We start from the raw sequence: 22,197 nt of genomic DNA, 5'->3' as shown, positions 1-22,197 counted from the left end.
GCCCCCGGACCTTAGTCTTCACCCCCATTGTTCTGCCCGGACGCTGAGATCCAGCGCCGAGGGCCTTCTGGCGGTTCCCTCATTGCAAGAAGCATAGCTACAGGGAACCAGGCAGAGGGCCTTCTCGGTAGTGGCACCCGCCCTGTGGAACGCCCTCCCATCAGATGTCAAAGAGATAAACAACTACCTGACATTCAGAAGACATCTTAAGGCAGTCCTGTTCAGGGAAGTTTTTAATGTGTGACATTTTAGTGTATTTTTGGTCTCTGTGGAAGCCACCCAGAGTGGCTGGGGAAACCCAGCCAGATGGGCGGGGTACAAATAATAAATTATTATTATTTGCCTTCCCATGATCTAAAGGCATCTGGAGAAGACGAGAACCAAGCAATGGTGAAAGTGAGGGCTTGGCGTATAAGCAGTGCAGAAATACTCTTTTGGTTAGGCATCATTTTGGAAAAACCTGAATCCTGTCTTCTCCTGTGGGAACAGTTGCTGTGGGACGCAACTCATTTTATATATGCAAAAATTAATAAGTGTTTTTATCGCCGTTTTTAAGTGTGGCTTGGCATTTCCATTTTTAAGGAAAAGAAGCGCGTGTGACACAAGACGAAGAGCAGGACACACCCTAGAAAGAAAAACAAAACCTTTTATTGCTCGTACCGTACAAATCCAAGGGCAGCAGAGGGAAGGAGAAGAGGGAGGCACCGCGGAGACGCCCAAGGAAGGCCCCTCTCGCCTGGCATGCCTCCCCACAAAAGATGCTCCGGAGGACTTGCCTCTCAAGCGGAACTTATTTTACAAACTGAGTGGGAGAGCTTGGGGTGGGAGGGGAGCCAGAGCCTGCCCCCCCCCCCGGCGAAGAGAAGTGCCATCGCAGTCGCCTTCCAGCGCTGGAGAGAGAAATCGCAGAGAAAAACACAACACAGCAGCGGAAGGCAGGCGGTCCCAACTAAAGCTGCTGAAGAGGGTCAGTATTAAGTTAATAAACCTCAACTATCACAACTACAGAAACTAAGTGGAAAAAACCCCTTTATTAACCCCCCTCGCCAAAGATTGTGTGTGTGTGTGTGTGTGTAACACCCCTCCCTCTATATCCAGGACCCCCCCCCCCGAATTCTGTAGAACATACATCGCATGGGATCGGAAAAGTCCTGTAAGGTTATAGTCGCGATCCAAATATGGTTTCCTCGAGGGGAAAAAAGCTTCTGAAGTCATATAAAACCTTTAAGCACCTAAATGGAGGTTTCTAAGGCTGCCGGCGCTTTGGAGTCAGACGAGTGTCAAAGGCCTGCATTGAAATGAAAGGCCGAGTGGAGGGGGGGCAGAGGAGGCCAAAGGGGGCAGAAGGGCTCAGCAGCCAACCACCAAACCCCCCTCCATGCTCGTGGGAGGCATCACCATTGCCATCCCCCCACCCACCCAACGATTCAGAGCGGCTGAGCCTCTTCCAGCTTGTGGCGTCAGCAAGCTGGGCTTCCCAAGGCAGGGGCACCCTGGAGTCACTGCGGGGGCCCACAGCCATCCCCCCCACCCCCAGTTGTGAGCTCAGGCAGCCTGCTGCCTGTCAACCCAGCAGGGGGACCCAGTTCCCTTGGTGAAGATTCGCACCCGCTGCAGGTGAGGAATGGAAGGGGGGGCCAGGGTGGGAAGGGGCCTGGCCCCCAAGGCTCTTCGGAGAGGCTGATGGCCGCTGAGCCCATTGTGGGCTGAGGCTCTGCCCTCCCCTCTGCTCCACGCCCACAGAAACTAAAGGCAGCAAAAGTCACATTTTGGGGGAGAGGGGGTGGCTGGCCTGAGCCCAGGGAGAAAGGATGAGAAGTGCCGTGGGGGTGTGTGTGTCCCTCCCCCAGAGCCACCCACCTTTTGCGCCAGGTGAGTTTACATTCAACCGTATGCAAGAGGAGGGGGAGAGCAGGCTGGGGCACCCCCCACCGATGGAAAGGCAGCCCTCTCCCCTCTGCGCATCGCCCCCACGGCAGGCATGAGGTAATGACGGGGGTCCCGGCCAAGATCGCCAGGACCTTGGGCCAAAAGCCCCCCCAGGAATGTTTCCCGTTGAAGCAGGGGGCAGGAGGGGAGAGGAGGTTAAGGCTTGAGAACTGGGGCTTGACCCCAGAAAGGCACCTCTGCTGTGGTGGAGGAAGGCGGAGGGCCGGCCCCACACCCCACCACCGTGGGCAATGAACGGGCAGGCCGCACGCTCCTTGCGGACCCCCGTCTTGGCACAGCAAAAGCAGCTCAGCTCACCTGGGTCGGGAGACCTCCCCTGCCCGGGCTGGGACTCCGCAGCTGCCCACCTGGGCAGGAGGGCGCTGAGCTGGCGTGGGGCAGCCGGGGGAAGGCTAAGTGCGGCCACCGGAGAGCTTGACCGGCATGGAGCCTAGGTCGCCGCAAGGTCACGAGGGGGGCTTTGCAATGGTGGTCTGGGCGGGCTCCCTCAGCCAAGCCCCCCAACCCCAGTCCTGCTCTACTGGCCTTGGTCTACAGTGGCCCCGAAAGCACAATGGGAGCCGTCTCATTCTGCCCAAAAACCCAGCTCTTTCGATGCTGCACCAAAGGAGGTCAAGTCAGGCCATGGGGGGGGGGGGGCAAGTGCCCTTTCTGGAGGGAGATCTCAGCTCCTGCGCCCCAATGCCACCCCCCTCACAAGCCGCCCCTTCCCCAGCCAGGCTCCTGGAAACACTGCTCTCTTCTTGAGCCTCTTTCTCTGCAGATTCTCCCCCCACAATGCCATTTGGTTCACAGGAGCTGGTGGAGAACTAGGACTGCTCTCTCGACCCCCCTGGGCACTGCGAAGCCCCCGCTCTGTTCCTTGCATTTCCAGAAAGGGGTAAGCAAAGGTTCCCAACATTCCCGCCTTACGGTAGCCAAGCGAACCAAAAGCACCTAAGGGGCAACTGCCTCGCCCATCTCCTGCACAAACGAAAACACATTTGGTGGTGGTGGGGTTTTGAATCCCCGCTAAAAAGCTCATTATAGAAAGGGGTGCAGTGGGCTTAGCATCAGTGAGGGGGGTGGGGACACCCAGTCTTTCACCCTGACCACCTTCCCCACCCTGGATATTCTGCGGTACTTTTGGGGCGCGCGCGGAAAAGCCTTGCCCCAGCCGAGGGAGAAGCAGACTTGAAGAAGCAGAACCACACAGACTCAGGCACCAGCCAGTCCACACGCCCTTTGCCCAGGAGCCACCCTCGCCCGGAAGAAAAAGGAGTTCTGCCTGCAACATCCCCGTCACTCCATGCATCCCCACATTGGCCAAGGCGGTGGTGGTCTTGGCAAAGGAGCCTGGGCCTTGCTTCTGCTCTCCAGGCAGGCGCTGCCACCGCAGCTGGCAAATGTCTCTGCCACCGGGCCTCTGCCCCGCCGAGAACAAGGCAGCAGACTTAAGAGAGGGAGATGGAGAGATCTTGCCCAGGTAACCCCAAACGAAACCGCTTGGGGAGGGGGATGAGAGATCCGTCTGCGCAAGCAGACACCCAGGGGAGCAGGCTCTCATGCCCAAACGGCAGTGCCACCCCTGGGCTGCTTTAGCCCACAACCCTGTTGGGAGGAAGGGAGGGCACTAACAGTTGTGCCAGGACAAGCGCAGAAGGCCAAGCTGCGCCTGGACCAGCCATGAGAAAGACGGGGGGAGAGGCTTGCTGGGGGCTGGAGGAGCTAGGAATCGCCCAGGGCCCGATCCCTCCTTCACTCTCCAGGGCTCCAGGCAGAACAACGCTTTGCCCGCAGTCAAAGAGGTAGCAGCAACTGCACAAGCCGCACCGCCAGCGTCGAGGTGCAGCAAGGGAGGCTCCCCCAACCAGGGAGGGAAACCCCGGGAAACTCCATGACCCTCCGAGGAGCCTGGGCTTCCTTTGGCCGCCCCCCACCCAGCCACGTTCCAGCGATGGAGGGCACCATGCAGCACTCCTTGCCCCACAGGAGAATGACCAGGCTGGGGTGGAAGGGGAGGGCGGTGGCACCAGGGGTGTGAGCCCACCTTGCCCTCCTCTAAAGGCCGCCCAAGCAGCAGTGGCACCCCCTCCGCGCATCCGAGGAGACCCGGAAGAGCACCCAGGAACACTGCACAGCTGCTTTCCAAAGCTCAGAAAGGTGTGCCCCCATCTCCCCCCCCCCAAAAAAAAACCCCCACTACTAGTTGAAACCGGTGGTGACCCAGTCTGTCTCCGCTGCACAAAGCCTGACTTGATGGGCCCAGTATTCATGCATCCCCCCGCAGCGTCCCTGGCCATCCGGCAAATGGGGGGGTCCAGCTCCCCCCCCCCAAGAAAACGTGTCTCTGCAGCACACGCTCCGTGTCAGTTTGCCCTCTGGGAGTCCCCCAGGCTCTCCTGTCTCTCTTCCTCCAGTGACCCCCCCACACACCTGGCTTCACCAACGTCCTGGCAGGGTGGGGTGGGGGGCGACACACTTTCTCCTGCCCAGGGAGCTTTCCAAGCAAACATCCGAAAACAGCCCCCCCCCCCCGTCAGGGCAGGGTGCAGATCCTTGAAAGTCGAGGAAAGGCTCCCCCAAGTCCATCTGCGCTGAAAACTCGACAACAGGTGGGGTAGCGGCAGCGGTGGCTCCTGTGGTCCAAGCGGATTCCTGGTGGGGAAGCAGGGCCCCCCCTGTGCTGTTGCTGCTGCCTGGTGGGGGAGGCTGTTTGCCCAGCCCCCCGAGTTGGGGCGCTGCAGGGCCAGTGAGATGGGGGGGCACCCTCCCCCTGCAGTGTCCTGGCGTCCTGCAAGCCCCGCCGTCGCTCTGGCGGGGGCACTGTAGGGGGAGTGCCGCTGCCCCCCTATTCCCGGATGCTGGCCGAGTAGGAGAACTGGGGGAAGTGGGTCCGCTGGTCGGCCTCTAGCGAGTCCAAGGTGTCGTCTGTGGGGGGAGAAGGGGGGGGAGAGTCAGGTCAAAGGAGGTGGAAAGCTGCTCATCGCCTGGGGCGCAAGCGGATTCAAAGCAACAACTACCCACCCCACCCCGAGCGCTGCAGAAGGGGGAATTGAACCCTCAGCCCATGGCTGCCGGTTGGACTAGATGAGCCCTGGGGTGCCCAGGATTCTGTCACTCACATCGGTCAGGAGGGGTGATGGTGATGGACTGTGCTGTGAACTCGTCGTCAAAGTACCGGGTGTCGATCTCAGATGTCACCTGGGGCTTGAAGGGCGGGATGAGCTGGGGAGAAAAAGGGGGCCAAGCTCGCTTTGCGGTCCTGGTGCCACCCTGACCCCCCCTCCTCCAGGCAGCTTGAGGGGCAGCTGAGGAGGCTCCCCTCCCCACACAACCTGAGCGGCTGGGAGTCAGGGGAATGATTACTGTGTCTTCACATCAGAGGCCCCCTGTGCCGCCCTCTCTCCTTACCATTTTCTGAACCACGTCCTGCCAGTTGATGGCGGCAAAGAAGCGGTGCTCCATCACCTCCCGGGCGTCGTTGGGGCCGCCCCCCAACCTGTGGGCACAACAATGGGGTCCTGTAACCACAGTAACTGGGGGGGAGTGCGAGATTTCCAGTGGGAGTCCGTGCACCTGGGTGGCAGCACGAGGGGCAGTGGGGGGACAACTTTTTCTCGCTGCCCCACAGCCTTGGCATTATTCTGTGCCAGCCAATGTTTTGGACGGCAACTCCCATCAGCCCCCTGGATAGATGGCCGCAGGATACTTGTGGGCTTTGTCGTCCAAAGCACCTGCTAAGAAGCAGGTTCACCTGACCTCTTTCCAAGCCTCCTTTCTCCCGGAGTATAGCGCCTCCCTCCAAAAACACCACCCCAGTCAGACCCTCCTCGCTTGTCACAAAAGAACTATGCAGCCAAAACCACAGTTTATTTCCCTTGATGTGCAGTGCCCCACAACCCTGGGAAGTGGAATTTGGGGTTCATTGCGCTTCTCCATATCCCTCCTGGGAGGAAGGCTTCCAGGGCAGCTTACAAAGAGGCCACAATAAAATTTGATGATGATAACAATATCAATAATAATATTTACGCCCAAGTCACTCCGGGCGGCTTCCAAAATATTTATATAAAATCATAATAATCCATTAAACCTTAAAAAGTTTCCCTGTACAATGCTGCCTTCAGATATCTTCTAAAAGTCAAACGGTTGCTTATTTCTTTGACCTCTGACAGGAGGGTGTTGCACAGGGCGGGTGCCACCACCGAACCAGGCCCCGTAACTTCGCTTCTCGCATTGAGGCAACTGCCAAAAGACCTTCGGGGCTGGACCTCAGTGTCCGGGCTGAACGATGAGGGTGGAGATGCTGAAGTCATTTCGGTAATCCCAACTTGAAACTAACCAACTCTGCTGGAGTTATCCCTGTGCTAAATTCTGCTCTGCCACGTTGACTCCATGGCAGCACGACAGCTGCCCCCGCCCCCACTTCCCTGGCCAGAAAGCCTCTTCCACCGACCCGCAACGAAAAGCCCACCTCTGCTTGGGGTCCTTCTTGAGCAGCCCGGCCAGCAGGGCCTTGGCCTCGGGGCTGAGCGTGCGAGGGAAGCGGATCTCCTCCATGAGGATGAGCTCAAAGAGGCGCTCGTGGTCTTGGTTGTAGAAGGGCAGGCGCCCGCACATCATCTCGTACATGACCACGCCCAGCCCCCACCAGTCCACGGCGCGCCCGTAGTCGTTGTCCTCCAGCACCTGGGGGGGCGAGGAGGAAAGAAAAGCAGGGGCAGCTCAGCCAGGATGTGGAGGGGAGCAGGCCGGGTCCATCTAGGTGGCCCTTCCTTCCTTCCTTTTTTTTAATTGGTTTTCACATATTACGTTACAATAGAGATGTACCAGAGCGAACACCATTTCCTTCCCATCCCCCCATACATTTATATTTCCTCAAACGATCATATTATTCTTTTCTCCCTCCTCCCAATTCGCCCCCACTCGATTTCCTCCACATTATACAATTTCCCCAATTCTCTGCATTCTACAATCTTCTCAAATCATCTATATATTCTTATTATCTTTCCTTATTAATTTTTCTTCCAGCCAGTACTTCACATTTTATTCTAGGCATGTTACCGTATCTTTTTTTTAAGCAGTATTTTTCCATATATTCATCAAACCATTTCAACTCATTTTTTTTAATTTTTTATTTGACTGATTTCTTATTATACCAGTTAAAAAGTAAAGGGACCCCTGACCGTTATGTCCAGTCGTGACCGACTCTGGGGTTGCGGCGCTCATCTCGCTTTACTGGCCGAGGGAGCCGGCGTACAGCTTCCGGGTCATGTGGCCAGCATGACTAAGCCGCTTCTGGCGAACCAGAGCAGCGCATGGAAACGCCGTTTACCTTCCCACCGGAGTGGTACCTATTTATCTACTTGCACTTTGACGTGCTTTCGAACTGCTAGGTTGGCAGGAGCAGGGACCAAGCAACGGGAGCTCACCCCGTCACAGGGATTCGAACCGCCAACCTTCTGATCAGCAAGTCCTAGGCTCTGTGGTTTAACCCACAGCGCCACCCGCGTCCCATTATAGCAGTTAATTTTGCCACAATTAAATATTCATTTAGTTTACAAATGCATTCCTCCTTTGTGGGTATAGTTTGTGACTTCCATCTAGGTGGCCCTTCCTTGGCAACCACAAAGGGGACAGAAACAGCTACCACAATCAGGAGAGAGGCCAGCCAGCCACCCCCTTAATCATCTCAGCCTTCGGTTTCCCCATCCATTTGGGCCACTGGCCTTGCCCAGGCAGGAGCCCCGCCCCCCCCCCCGATACCTCAGGGGCCAAGTACTCTGGTGTCCCGCAGAAGGTCTTCATGGTGGCGCCGTCGCTGATGCCCTCCTTGCACAGCCCAAAGTCCGTGATCTTTATGTGCCCGTCCTTGTCCAGCATGAGGTTCTCCAGCTGGAAGAGGTGCAAAGGTGAGTCAGGGGAGGGAAAGATCCTGCTCAGATGGGTCCCCAGGAGATGGGAGGTGGAATGACATGCTGGGAACAGCCAGAAGCAGCAGCAGCAGCAGCAGCAGACGCGCTGGACCCCAAGGGCAGAGGGCAGCCAGCAGGAAAAATCATGCATTTCATTCCTTACCCCTGTAGGCTGACCCAGAAACCAGGGAGCCAAGGTCCCCACCTGGGTCTGGAGATGCTGCAATCGTACGCCAGAAGATTCCTGAACTGCACAGGGTTGGACTGGGTGGCCCAACTCTATGATTCTAAAGCAGAGCTGGCCTGTTTGGACTCCTGGCGTGACTCCAGGTTGTGCGGACAGAGCCTTTGTGCTGCCCTGGCTCCCAGTGTGACTCCAGGGCTTCAAAGGGCTGCTCCATCACTGTACACCACTTGAAGGGCCCAGGATGTCTGCAAGGAGGGCATGATCCTGCTTGCCCATTGGTGGAGGCCAGGGGCTACAGTGGCCTTGAGTCTGGGATTGCCTTGCTCAGAAAGCCCACCTGCTGGCTCCTTCCCCATGGAAAGGTGGAAACCCCTCAGTCCTTCCCTGGAGGTTTTTAAGCAGAGATTGGGTGGCCATCTGCCTTGAATGCTTTCGTGGAGATTCTTGCATTGAAGGGGGTTGGACTAGAGGACCTTCAGGGTCCCTTCCAACTCTACAGTTCTACAATCCCCACACAGGAAGGGGCTTTTGCTTTCAGGCCTGCTGCTGCTCTTTCCCAAATTCATTCTTCTGGCATTCTAACTATTTCATTGCATTCTGCTTCAAGGGCATTTGAGACTCCATTGGTGGTTAAGAATGCTGGACTCGGATTGGGAAGAGCAGGGTTCAAATTCCTGCCTGCCCATGAAGCTCACTGCGCGTCCCTTGGGTGGGACAAAAAAGCAGCAACTGGTAACTTTGCAAGGAGAATTTTAGTTTTAAAAGTACCATGTGCCTCCTCCTCCTCCTTCTACAGAACCTTCCCTCCCTACCCAGCTCAATGCTGCAGGCAAAGGCAAAACCTCTTATGGAAAAGGGAGCCCGATACAGCTCCCACTTCTCTCCATAAGAAGGATCTGCTTCCCACCTGAGCGCCTTCTGCTGAGGCCAGACCAGGTGTTCCGCATGGGGTTACCTTGATGTCACGATAGACGACGTCCCGGGAGTGCAGGTACTCCAAGGCGGAAACAATTTCAGCCCCGTAGAAACGGGCACGGTCCTCAGTGAAGACTCGCTCCCTCGAAAGGTGGAAAAACAGCTGGACGGGGAGGGAATTGAATTTTATTATTTCGGCCACAGACCAGTTCCAGCCCACATACAATATCAAGGAAGTCATAAAGCACGATAGGAATACATTTGAATTTGCAATTAGGTATAACAGGGACAAGACAGATATAGCAACAGTTAAAAAATATATAAATTAAAACTTAGTCACTTAACAGGCTGGGACCCTACCTGCCCCGCAGACTGTCTCGCCAGAGTGGTGCATGCTCTAGTTATCTCCCGCTTGGACTACTGAATGCGCTCTATGTGGGGCTACCTTTGAAGGTGACCCGGAAACTGCAATTAATCCAGAATGCGGCAGCGAGACTGGTGACTGGGAGTGGCCGCCGGGACCACATAACACCGGTCCTGAGAGATCTGCATTGGCTCCCAGTACGTTTCCAGGCACAATTCAAAGTGTTGGTGCTGACCTTTCAAGCCCTCAAAGGCCTCAAAGGCCCAGTACACCTGAAGGGGAGTCTCCACCCCCATCGTTCAGCCTGGACACTTAGGTCCAGCACCGAGGGCCTTCGGGTGGTTCCCCTCATTGCCAGAAGTGAGGTTACAAGGAACCAGATAGAGGGCCTTCTCGGTGGTGGCGCCCACCCAGTGGAACGCCCTCCCATCAGATGTCAAGGAAATAAGCAGCTATCCCATTTTTAAAAGACATCTGAAGGCAGCCCTATTTAGGGAAGTTTTTAATATTTAACGCTGTATTGTTTTTAACACTCGATTGGGAGCCGCCCAGAGTTGCTGGGGAAACTCAGCCAGATGGGCGGGGTATAAATGATAAATTATTATTATTATTACAAAACATATAACCTAAAATTATCATTTAAATCATTATGATAACACAGCTTGTTGACGGGGAGGGAAGAGGGACATCCGGAAGATGAGCAGCAGGAAGAATGAAGGACGGCAGCTGACAACGGCGATTCTCTGGGGACCCCAGGGCCACGGGTGCAACTGTGCTCAGCCACGCGGCTCCTGTCAGAGCGGGACTGTGTCCCTCTCCCCGCCCCCCCCCCCGCCCCCAAAGCAGACACTGACCTCCCCTCCGTTGGCATACTCCATGACGAAGCAGAGGCGGTCGTTGGTCTGGAAGGCGTACTTCAGCGCCTGGAAAAGGGAGTTCACAGAGTCAGCAGCCTCCTATTATTATTATTATTATTATTACTATTAAACGTTAGGCGCAGGAGAAGCAGCAGCAAGCGCCCAGCCCCTCTCACTGAGCGTTCCCAGGCAGCTGCTGCTGACAGGTCTTGCTTGTGTGCCTCCCATGACAAAGGAAGGGAATAGGGGACCATCACAGCCTATGTTGTGCAGTTTTAACTGTACGCAGGGCCAACCACCTTGTTGAAATCCTGCAAGATAAATGCATGCAAGGCAGAGAGCTTTTAAATTCACTGCCGATGCAGCGGCGAGGCTCTGGCGATCGCAGAAAGCCTCTTCAAGCCCAGCTGGTCCCCTCAACACCTCACTACCCGTGAGGTTTTTTTGGGGGAGGGGTGTCTAACCCTGGCACTCACCCCCAATCGCTCAGAAATCCCGGGAACGGTCGTCTCTTAAGCGGACGACATGCACCACGTCACCATTTTCCCTTTGCAAGCAAACTGGAAGCCCGTCTCCTACACTTTTCAAGTTGTCTATGTTGGTGCCCTCACTGCTTCCATAGCTCTGTATAGCAATGTCATTGTGACATTGGCACTATTATTTTCAATCCCTTTCCTAGAGATCCCTAGCATGGAATTTGTCGTTTTCACAGCCACCACGCACTGGGTTGGCCTCTTGAGCTCTCGGCTACAACCCCAAAGTCTGGCTCCTGGCCTGACACTTCCAGTCCCTTCACTGGTCTATCATACGAGGAAACAAGTCTCCGTTCTTTCTCCCCTCTGGCCCCACAAGCAGCCACTCGCAGAGACAAAGAATCTCGCAGGGCATCGGAGGACGCCTGGCATCCATTCCGTCCCACACGTTCCCAAATGCGTACGTACCGTGAGGAAGGGATGCCTCGTGTTCTGCAGGACTCTGCTCTCTGTGACGGTGTGGGCCACCTCGTCCTTCAAAAGACAGGGAAGAAAGCATTGTCACCCGAAACGGCCACATTATGACATGAGCAAGTGATAGCCCTAAACGGCCTTGGCCCAGTATACCTGAAGGAGCGTCTCCACCCCCATCATCCAGCCCGGACACTGAGGTCCAGCTCCGAGGGCCTTCTGGCGGTTCCCTCCCTGCGAGAAGTGAGGTTACAGCGAACCAGGCAGAGGGCCTTCTCGGTGGTGGCGCCTGACCTGTGGAACGCCCTCCCATCAGATGTCAAGGAAATAAACAACTATCTGACTTTTAGAAGACATCTGAAGGCAGTCCTGTTTAGGGAAGTTTTTAATGTTTGAAGTTTTATTCTGTTTTAAGTGTTCTGTTGGGAGCTGCCCAGAGTGGCTGGGGAAACTCAGTCAAATGGGTGGGGCATAAATTATTTATTTCTTCTTCTTCTTCTTCTTCTTCTTCTTCTTCTTCTTCTTCTTCTTCTTCTTCTTCTTCTTCTTCTTCTTCTTCCCAGGCAACACCCAAAGCAACACCCCCACCCAGCACTGCTCCTCTTTGTGGGGCTGCACAGAGACCTCTCTCTTTCGAAGTATGTTGGGGGGATTGGTGTGTCTCTAATGATTCCCAGCATTTATTCATTTCTGCCTGCCTCTCTTTCTGTCTCTCTCATTTCTTCTGCCCCTTGCTCAGTCACCCACAGGCTACTGGGGCTCCGCACAGCCCCAGTGGGAATCCGACTGGCATTTCATGCCATGTGGACTTCTGATGATGGACGTGTGGCCTGCTATTTGCTCGGATACTAATCCTGCCTCCCCACAACCCGGGTCTCTGCCCACCGCGTCAAAGTCACTCCGCCCCCTGCCTCCCCCGCTTGGCCCTGTACCTTGGCAATGATGACTTCCTTGCGCAGGATCTTCATGGCGTAGTAGCGCCCTGTGGCTTTTTCCCGCACGAGGATGACCTTCCCGAAAGTGCCCTTCCCAAGGAGCTTCAGGTAGTCAAAGTCATTCATGGTCTTTTAACAAGGAGAAACACAAGGCTGGGTTGAAAATGAGACCTTCACAGTTTAGAAGGTCTGAACATTTTGAGACTTGCACGAGGACATATCAAGAGAGTTTCATTACAACTTGGGTTGACTTCATAGATTTCATGAGTACAGAATTCTTATTGCATGGCTGACATAACTTTCCTAATCACCCCCACACCCACCTCTTTGGTGAACTAGGCTCACCTGTGGAAAAACAACAGCATCTCTTCTATCAATAGGTAGTGCCATCGTTATATGAGTATTCAGAATTAAAGCTTAATTCCCTTTATTACTTCAGTCCATCTCAAAGCATCCTCTAGTTTAAAACAGCGCACTGTATTTCCGTTTTGTTTCAATTTTTTTTACATATATTGTGATTTGGTATGCTGTATACTATACCATACGCCTGCCAACCTAGCAGTTCGAAAGCACCCCCGGGTGCAAGTAGATAAATAGGGACCGCTTACTGGCGGGAAGGTAAACGGCGTTTTCCGTGTGCGGCTCTGGCTTGCCAGACGCAGCTTTGTCACGCTGGCCACGTGACCCGGAAGTGTCTCCGGACAGCGCTGGCCTCTTAAGTTAGATGGGCGCACAACCCTAGAGTCGGACACGACTGGCCCGTACGGGCAGGGGTACCTTTACCTTTTTATACTATACATACTTTGATTATTTTGTCCCATTCTTTCATAGTTCCATATGTTATATTGGCTTTACACCAAATCGGTTATTGCGTGTGCTGCTCCTACGTGAATTCCAGTTTTTGTGTTTTACAGCTCCTGTTTTGCAACGGGGATGCTTCTTGTTCTTTATTGTTTAGAACAGTGTTTCCCAACGTTGTGTCTTCAGCTGTTTTTGGACTACAACTCCCATCATCCCTAGCTAGCAAGACCAGTGGCCAGGGATGATGGGAATTATAGTCTGAAAACAGCTGGAGAACCAAGGTTGGGAAACACTGGTTTAGAATTTATTTATTTTTTAATATTATTTATTTTTAAAGGGAAAAAACACAGGGCTGCTGTTGGCCATTATCAGCCTCCTGGTGGGAACTTGGCACCTTCACCATTTGAAAAGCTTGAACATTATGAGTCCATGTCCACAGTTAAACTCAGTGTGGCAAAGACTGGCGAAGCCGGGGGGAAACCGCCTCTGTCCTCCTGCTCCGCTGAGCCAGAGCGGAAGGTAGCCCCCTCCCTGCCCCCTCCTTACCGCCTTGGCCCGGGTCTTGGTCACGGCCACCTCCATCTCCTCGGCCCCTGTGCTGTCGCTGGGAGAGCCGCACTTGTAGTCCATTCTGTCCTCTTCCGGCTCCTGGTTCTTCAAGCTGTTGGCGACCATCTGTATGGCCCGGATCCACTCCTCCCTGCGGGCAGCACAGGGGAAGTCAGGGCACTCAAGCCACCCAGGCACAAAGGCCGGCCAGCGTGCGCCAGTTCCTGGCTGGGAGAGTCCCAGTGCCTGGGGATCGGGGACGAAGCCCTTCCAGCAGCCAGAGGCTGGGTGCAAGCGAGGGCCCCCACCCCTGGTGGAACCGGGGTGGCCGAGTGGAGCTGCCCCAGGGGCCCAGAGAGCAGGGTGGGGTGGGATCAGGCGGCCCGCTCCAAAGCCAGACGCACCGCTCGTCGGGGGAGTCGACGTGGAACGTCCTTTCGATGACGGTTGTCCACTGCAAGCAGCGGATGATGAAGGTGTTGGGACGGGGCCGCTCGACTTTCATCAGCTGGCATTCTGGAAGAGGAGGAAGAGGGGGCTGCTGGGGCTTCTCCAAGGACAAGGAAGAGGAGCGGCAGACTCACCTACTTGTCCCCCTCTCTCAAAAACACGTGTACAGCCCCCAGCACAGCATCGTGGGAGGAAAGGGAAAAGGGTTGGCGTTTTGATGCATTCTAACTGCAGTCTGCTTGGAGCTCCAGGGGAGCCTTGCAGTGCCTGCCAATATGCAGGGCAAGGGTAGTAGGACGTACCTGCCACAGAGAAGTCATTCAAAGGGGGCAGGCTGTGGTCTGACGTCTCCGGCTTCTCCTTGTACCCAATGAAAGACCCATCGCTTTTCAGGAGAAAGTACCTGGGCCTCCACGTCTTGATGTATTCCCCTGGGAAGCAGAAGGGTGAGGCATGAGGGGCCTGAGGGGGGCGAGAGGCACGTGCAGAGTGCCTGCCTGGAGGCTGCCTTTGAAAAGGCCCTGCAACACAACAGCGTTGACGCCCCTGGCAGCAGATTCCCCTCCAAGGCTGGCAAGGGACTCTTGCTCTGCCAAGGGAAGCTGAGCAGGCCAAGCCCAGCCCTCGTCCGCTTCCTCAGGGCACCTGGAGCCGGACTCTGCACCCCTGTCATAAGGACCTGAGCAGCCTGCTGGATGAGGCCAAAGGAGCCCCATGAAGCCCAGTATCCTGTTCTCAAGCCTCCTCTTTCTCCATGAATCTTTCCAATGCAGGTTGGCAGCCATTACCAGCTCCTGCAGGAACGAGTTCCATAGATTACCGTATTTTTCGCACCTTTTCCCTCCTAAAAAGTAAGGGAAAATGTGTGTGCATCTTATGGGGTGAATGCAGGCGGGAGGCTCTGCTCAGCGCTCCCTTTAAAGAGCCGCGTAGAGCGTGTGTGCGGCTCTTGCGGGCTTTTCCCCGTGGAGGGAGAAGGGCAGCCCGTCAGTCCCTTCCGCCACCTCCTGCAAAAGCCAGCAAGAGCCACTGCCAGGCTCTGCTCAGCGCCCCCTTGCAAGGGCTCCCTTTCGTCTCAACCTGCTTTGCTGGGAAGCTAGCAGAAGAAGAGGCGCTGCGCAGCTATCGCTCTTGCTCTGCTGGCTTCTCAGCGAAGCAGGAGGAGGGAGGGAAGGGTTTAAAGCAAGAAAAGCGAGAGCCGCTTACATGCTCTGCGCAGAATATTTTTTTCCTTGCTTTCCCCCTCTAAAAACTAGGTGCAACTTATGGTCAGGTGCGTCTTATGAAGCGAAAAATACGGCAACTCTGTACTCCTTAAAGACACATCTGGAAAAACATCTGCAGGCCGCTTTGGAGGGTTCAGGGAGGATTTCCAGCGCTCAGGGGTGAGGCGGGCTGCCCCTCCCAGCACGTCTCCAGAGCCAGGCCTCTTTTGGCTTCTGGCAAGAGCCATTCTGAGAGGTGGCTCAACCTGGCCCTCTCCCAGGGCCAGGCTCCCCCTTTGGCCTGCAGACGCCAAGGCTGCGAGGGCACCTTCACTCCTCAGCAGGGCCCAGTGGCAGCACAGGGGGGCTTCCCTCAGCAGGGCCAGGCAGCCCCCTCCACCCGCTCCTCTGGCTCCAGGGACCAAAATAGCCTCTGGGCAGACCTGGCTGCTGCTGCCACCAGCTGCTATTTATATTTGTCTGCAGGAGCAGGGGGAGGAATTTGCTGGAGCCACAGCCCTACGGGGTGGGAAGCAGCTCAGGGGACAGCTGAGACTGCCATGGAGGGAGAAGGAGGGGGCTTGCAGTGGGGGGACAAAGAGGGATTTCGGGAGCAAGAGGCTTGTGCTGAAAGTCATGGCTCTGGCAATAAACATCCCCATTGCTCACCCCAGATTTCACAGCCTGTCCTCCACAAGTGTTGACTAGCAAAAGCCAAGGAGTCTGGGGCACCAAGCACAACACCAAGTGTGGAGTCAGTGACCAAAATAAATCAATTCATTCATTCGTGCACAGACTGTAGGGAGCGGGGCATCTAGGGACAAGGAGGGGAGCTTCTGCTCTTGTGTGCCCCACGGATGCCTCCTCGCCAAGCCCAGGCTGGCCACCTCCATGCTGCCCTCCAAACAGCAGAGAATTGCAGGCAGAAAGGGTCAGGCAGGCAATGTCTAACCGTGTGCAAAGGAGTCGGCACTCCTGCACCCCCAAGAACGTAAGACAAGCGGGCTGGATGAGGCCAATGGCCCATCTAGTCCAGTGTTCTTTTCTTCCAGTGGCCAGCCAGCTGCCCCAACGGGGAGCCATGAGCAGGACTCTCCCCACTCTAGATTCCCATTCACTGGAGCAAGCGCCCTGCAATGCTGGAGGAGGCACACAGCCCCCCTGGCAAGCAGATGCTGCAATAATAATAATAATAATAATAATATTTTTTTTATTTATACCCCGACCATCTGGCTGAGTTTCCCCGGCCACTCTGGGCGGCTTCTAATCAAGTGTTAAAAACAATACAGCCTTGTCCTCCTCCACAAATCCATCTCCTCCTCTTTTAAAGCCATTCGCACTGGTGGGCATCGCTGCCTCCTGTGGGAGGGAGTTCCAGAGTTTAACTATTTGCTGTATGGAAAATGGCTTCCTTTTGTCTGTCCCGAATCTGCCAAACATTCAGCTTTACTGGATGGGCCCAGAACTAGCAATTAATCCAGAATGGGGCAGCTAGACTGGTGACTGGGAGCGGGCGCCGAGACCGTATAACACCGGTCCTGAAAGATCTTCATTGGCTCCCAGTACGTTTCCGAGCACAATTCTAAGTGTTGGTGCTGACATTTAAAGCCCTAAACGGCCTCGGCCCAGTATACCTGAAGGAGCATCTCCACCCCCATCATTCTGCCCGGACGCTGAGGTCCAGCTCCGAGGGCCTTCTGACCGTTCCCTCATTGCGAGAAGCTAAGTTACAGGGAACCAGGCAGAGGGCCTTCTCGATGGTGGCACCCGCCCTGTGGAACGCCCTCCCAGCAGATGTCAAGGCAGTAAACAACTATTTTACTTTTAAAAGACAACTGAAGGCAGCCCTGTTTAGGAAGTTTTTAATGTCTGATGCTGTGTAGTTTTTTTTTATTATTGGTTGGAAGCCGCCCAGAGTGGCTGGGGAAACCTAGCCAGATGGGCGGGGTATAAATAATACATTTATTTTATATTATATTATATTATGAAAAACTTCTCTGCCCACTTTCTCCACACACAATTCTGTGCACCTCTCTCACGTCCCCCAATACTTGCCCTTTCCCCTAAACTAAAAAGCTCCCAAAGCGAGCTGCTCCAGCCCCAGGACCATTCTGCTTCCCCTCTTTTGCACTACAACTGTGCACAGGATACGAAGGGGGCCCACACTTCTCAGCCTTGCACGCTTCCCAGGAGCTTGGGCTCCGATGCTACTCCAACCCACAAGCTCAAGCCGCGAGGCAGCCATGGGGAGCGCTCTTCTCTCCATGAGCCGGCCCGGGGGACACCTGCACTTAGACCTAAGAATGCAGAGATAACATAGAGGAGGGGGCAGCAGGAGCAGCAGCAACAGGCCCCTCAGGGACACAGAGGGAGGCTAAGCTCTGTCCAGAAGCCAACAGCAAAAGAAGTCAACACAGGCTTCATTCAGAGGTGCAAAAGACACCCAACAACTTAGGTGCCTTAAGAGACAGGCTCCCTACTGAAGCCTCCAGACATAACAGGGCTCTGTCCTACCCAGAGCCTGGTGCAGCAACCTCCAGGGCACAACCCCCACTTCCAGGAAAGCAAGAACCTCTCAGCCCCCTCTTTCTGACAAATCTCAGGTGTGTGTGTGTGTGTGTGTGTGTGTGTACATTGCTCACCTCTCTTGTGCAACCAGCCCTCCTTGATGACCGACACCTCATTCATGTTGACGTGGCCGTGTTGAGCTCACAGGGACTAGATTCTGCCCACTGAGCCGCAGGTGGACTGGTGACCTGCAGAAGAGAAGAGAACAATGGCAGGATGGGTCCCAGGCTCATCAACCTCTGGGGATGGTGAAGAATCTCTCTCCCACAGTTATAGGGGCCCCCTCCCTCCCTCCCCCCACTGCTAGTGTCCCCAGCACCACACTGAAAACAACCTTCTTCCCAAACAAGGTGCATCCCTCAAAAGTCACAGCAGGTGCCAGCCCTGACTCCCTGTGGAAGCAGAGGGCCTCACCAGCTTTGGGAAGGCTTAGATCCCCAGGGATAGGCCACTGGCCCAGCCCAGGGCAAGGCGGGTCTCCCCAACGGAGGAGGTCTGAGCTGCTCTGGAAAGCCAGACGCTGTCACCTCCAGGGCCCAGGAAAGCCTATGCAGCAGCTCTCAACATGGGACACAGAGGAAGGGGAAGGCTGGGGTGAATGAGGGACCCCCACCCCTGTTAGGGAGGTATTAGAAGCCAAGGGCAATGGGGGGGGGTCTCCCCGTCCCCGCCATGATGCTTACACCTGCTGGCAACTTCCCCTTGGCCTTATCTGCCCCCCTGATAACAGGCACCGCCAGCAGCAGATAAGAGGCCCTTGGGAGCTGCCGCGGCTGCACATGCTCAGACCGGAGAGCAGCCCTGGCCAGCCGGGAAAACAAACAGCTAGAGAAAAATTAATCCCAGGCACCTGATGGGATTAAAGAGGGAGAGGGGTTCAAAGACTAGCCCAAAGATGCCGCCAGAGAAGCAGGGAAAGGGCTGCCCCCCCTGCAATTTGGGAGCGGGGCACTGAACAAATGTATACGGGGGTGCTAGGACTGTGGAGGGGGGGAGGCTTTCATTATCCTCCTCTTTCCCAAGGGCCAGTTCATTGATGCTTCAGTGACATTCTGAAGGTGGGAGCCCAAGTGAGCAGAGTGGTTTGCTGTATAACAGCCGCCCGCCCCCCCCAGGTCCACCTGCCACCCACCCCAACTGTCGACACAGGAGGCAAGGAATCCCCTTCCCCCTTGGCGGGTCACAGATAACAAGTGAGGGTTGAACTGCCCAGCCAGTCCTCCTGGGCCTCTACAGTTTCAGAATCGGGGGGGGGGGGGGTGGACAGGTGGAAACACCTGTTTAAAGGCTCACTCGGTGCCACAAAAATCCCCACACTGAGAATCCTGGCAAACCGGGAGGAAGGTTAGCTTTGTGCCTCCCCCTCGCCCCCAATTCACCAGCCAGCTCAGTGCAGGCTGGGTTTTCGATGGGCAGGGAGCAATCAAGCACCCCCAGAGTCCGGGTTCCAGGGTTGTGCAACACGACGGACCCCCCTTGGCCCCCACCAGACCCGCTGGTCAGCTCCCTCTCCGTCCTGCCAGGGACACTTGCCTCCCCACAGCTGTGCAAAGGACACAGCGCTGGACTTTAGCCTGACCCAGCAGGGAGCTTCCTGCTCGCCCGGCAAAGGGGTGAGCCACCTGGAACCGCCAGAGACCACCAGCAAGGAGGACCCTGTAGGTCTGGCCTTGCCGGACCTCCTGGAGGGAGACCAGCCTCATTCCCAGGGTTGGGCTCGTGAGAGTTGGCAGAAGAAAGGCCCACTCTGAGCCCCACAGCCCAAACGCGGCTCAGCTGAGGCCAGGCGAGAGCATGGAGGTCGCCCACTGGGCGAAAGGACGCCAGCCTGGCTTTTGCGTGTTGACACCGAGTGAGAGGTCCCCCTGCCCAGCCAGGAAGGTGCTTGTGCAAAGCTCTGGCGGCCTTCTGTGTTGCTCCAGAGGCCAGGGCTGACAGCAATGGCGGTGGGGTTGCGACAGGCCTTGGGAGTCATTTACGTAAGAGTTAAAATGCCCCCCCTCCCAGCAGGGAGCCAGATCCAGACACGGTGGCTCCACTCCTGGAGGCAGGCACAGAGATTTGGGCAAAAGGGCAGAGCCCTGCACAGCTCAACGGGGAGAGCCAGACCTCTTGCCACCCCCCCCTCCACCCAGCTGGCTTTGCTCCCCAAGCAGCTGGAGGAGACGGGTGGGGAACAAAGGTAACCTCTGAAGGGCGACAACAGGAGCCAGAAAACCACCTTTGCCGGTGCCCAGCGTGGAACTGTGGGGCAAAGGGATTGCCCAGGGAAGAGGAAAAGGGAGAGCAGGTGGGAAAGAGCCCAGAAGACTCTTAAAATTGCAGAGGTCTGAACTTAAAAAAATTATCAAATATACCTTTCCCAAAAAGCCTGAAGCCTTTCTGTTAGGAATGATGGGTAAAGAAATTAAAAAAGAAGATAAGATACTATTCTTATATGCCACTACAGCCGCAAGAATTTTGCTAGCGCAAAACTGGAAAACAGAAGTTATACCCAGTATAAGTGACTGGCAGGTTAAGTTGATAAATTATACCGAGCTCGCTAGAATAACAGGAAGATTAAGGGACCAAGACAAACAGAAATTTCATGACATTTGGAATAAATATTTGACTTATCTTGGAACTAATTTTCAGACGACACTGGCGGGGCTGAATTAAATCTAACAGTAAATGATACAGATTAAAATGATAAAATACGTGAATACAAATTTATCTGATACTTACCAAAAGTGTGGAAGGAAGTCTACGGCTCGGCGGAGCCTAAAAGAATTTTGTGTTGTATTTTTGACTTGTTGTGATACGCGCGAGTTATGGTATAAATTTTGTATTTGTTCTTATGTAGAAATGAGCAATATTAATAATAATTTACTTGCAAAAAAATAAAATAAAATAAAATTGCAGAGGTCTGCAAATGGGGGTTGGGGGGGCTGGTCTAAGAGGCCGACATGCAGACCTCCTGTGTGTTTGACTGAGAAGCACCACTCAAAAGCACCTGAATAAAAGCCCTTTATTTTGCATGGCTACTCCCTGGCCCCACAAAACACCTTTTAACAGGAAAAAGGCAATGGCGATTGTCACACCGACCAAACACTTTTCTCGGAAAGTGGCCCACAGCTCCTTGCAATCAAAGCAAGATCAATTAAGCCAGAACACAGCTTGACAGGGAAAAGGTGGGACTTACAGATCCCACGCCAGTAAACGAGGAAACTAAACGCCTCAGGTGATGATTGCAGGGTCTGGGTCGGTCCTTGAGGGACTTTATAGGTCACACCCACCACTTCAAATTGAGCCTGGAAACTAACTGGCAGGCGGTCCAGTCAAGCCAGAGTTGGTGTCATATGTGCAGACTGTCTGGCTGCCAAATTCTGCACCAGCTGCAGTTTCCTGAACCTTCTTCAAAGGCAGCCCCACATATAAAGCATTGCAGTAGTCCAGCCTGTAGGTTGCTACAGCTCAGGCAACAAAGGTGAGACTGCACCTGTCACAGTCACAGCTGTCGGCGCCCAGTGGCCGGGACCTTTAGCCGAGAAGGGAGACGGGCAACAAAATGCAGAGTCTGGTCTGTAAACCCAAAACCCACCTGGGCAATGGGTGGCAAAGATACCCCTCCTCTTCTGTGCAGAAAGGGCAGCTGGCAAAAGTGAGAAATGCAAGTTTTAAACAATGGAAAGAGTGGTCTGGGCTTGTTGCTGCTGCTTTTGAACACGATCCCCCTTCTGGGAATGGATGGAAGGGGTAAAAGCCAAGTGGGTGTTCTGAGCTGCACCTGCTTCTGCTTCTGAGTAAGAGAACTCGGGTCCAGCTCTCCAGGAACGAGTCCTTGCTGGCCTGATTCGCCCGGCTCCTCCAGCAGAAGGGACAAGGCAGAGAACTTGGGGTCCTGCGAGGCTCCAGCCTGGAGAACTGGAAGCAGGAGGGACTCTGCGGCCTGGAAGATCTCATGACAAAACGAGGCTCCTGATGTCACCAGGAAGCCACGTGGGGGGGGGGCAGTGCGGTGGTCTAGGTCAGGGGCCCAGGGACTTCCAGGCCTACCCCAGCCAGAGGTGTTTTATAAAAAAGCAAAAACAGCCTTGTGACTCCTCCTACTTCCCAGAGGGTTGCCTGCCCAAGCGAAGGTTGCAAGAAAATGATCAAGGAGTGTTTGGGTGGGGGAGGTAAAACCCACAACCCCCTCACCTGTAATTTCAGAGCCTTTGTCTATTATCTTTGAGAATTCTTGGAGAACGGGTGAGGTCCCTACAGACTGGAGGTGGGCAAATGCTGTCCCCATCTTCAAAAAGTGGGGAGAGGAAAACCCACGTAACTACCGACCAGTGAGCTTGACATAGATATCAGGGGAGGTACTAGATAGTTCATCAGTTGGTCTGTGAACATTTAGAAAAGGATGCTGTGATTACTAAGACCCAGCATGGGTTTCTCAAAAATAAGTCACAAGGGACCAATCTGATTTCCGTTTTTGATGGAATTATAAACTTGGTGGATCAGGGAAATCCTGTGGACATAGTGTATCTTGATTTCACTAAGGCTTTTGGCAAAGTCCCCTATGATATTTTTGTGAGGGAGCTGGTCAAATGT

General features: G+C 54.7%; 1 protein-coding gene and 1 long non-coding RNA gene across 2 annotated transcripts in view; one reads left to right on the top strand and one right to left on the bottom strand.

Moving 5' to 3' along the window:
- Window positions 1–22,197, top strand: part of LOC310684888 — a 239,051-nt gene that overhangs the window by 68,336 nt on the left and 148,518 nt on the right. The window lies entirely within an intron of this gene.
- AKT2 (AKT serine/threonine kinase 2) overlaps window positions 629–22,197 on the bottom strand; it is a 28,079-nt gene continuing 6,510 nt past the window's right edge. The window contains exons 2-14 of the mRNA XM_083455549.1: window positions 17,694–17,807; window positions 14,149–14,277; window positions 13,801–13,912; window positions 13,394–13,547; window positions 12,044–12,175; window positions 11,109–11,174; window positions 10,165–10,233; window positions 8,987–9,109; window positions 7,696–7,824; window positions 6,404–6,618; window positions 5,344–5,431; window positions 5,055–5,157; window positions 629–4,860 (exon numbers count right to left, since the gene is read on the bottom strand). Of these exons, the coding sequence (XP_083311675.1) occupies window positions 4,781–4,860; window positions 5,055–5,157; window positions 5,344–5,431; window positions 6,404–6,618; window positions 7,696–7,824; window positions 8,987–9,109; window positions 10,165–10,233; window positions 11,109–11,174; window positions 12,044–12,175; window positions 13,394–13,547; window positions 13,801–13,912; window positions 14,149–14,277; window positions 17,694–17,739 (1,446 nt within the window). The 5' untranslated portion in view covers window positions 17,740–17,807 and the 3' untranslated portion in view covers window positions 629–4,780. The remainder of the gene's footprint in view (window positions 4,861–5,054; window positions 5,158–5,343; window positions 5,432–6,403; window positions 6,619–7,695; window positions 7,825–8,986; window positions 9,110–10,164; window positions 10,234–11,108; window positions 11,175–12,043; window positions 12,176–13,393; window positions 13,548–13,800; window positions 13,913–14,148; window positions 14,278–17,693; window positions 17,808–22,197) is intronic.

The sequence above is a fragment of the Podarcis tiliguerta genome (assembly GCF_965153285.1).
Source record: "Podarcis tiliguerta genome assembly, chromosome: 8".
NCBI lineage: Eukaryota > Metazoa > Chordata > Lepidosauria > Squamata > Lacertidae > Podarcis > Podarcis tiliguerta.
This window is presented reverse-complemented; position numbering and strand designations above follow the sequence as displayed.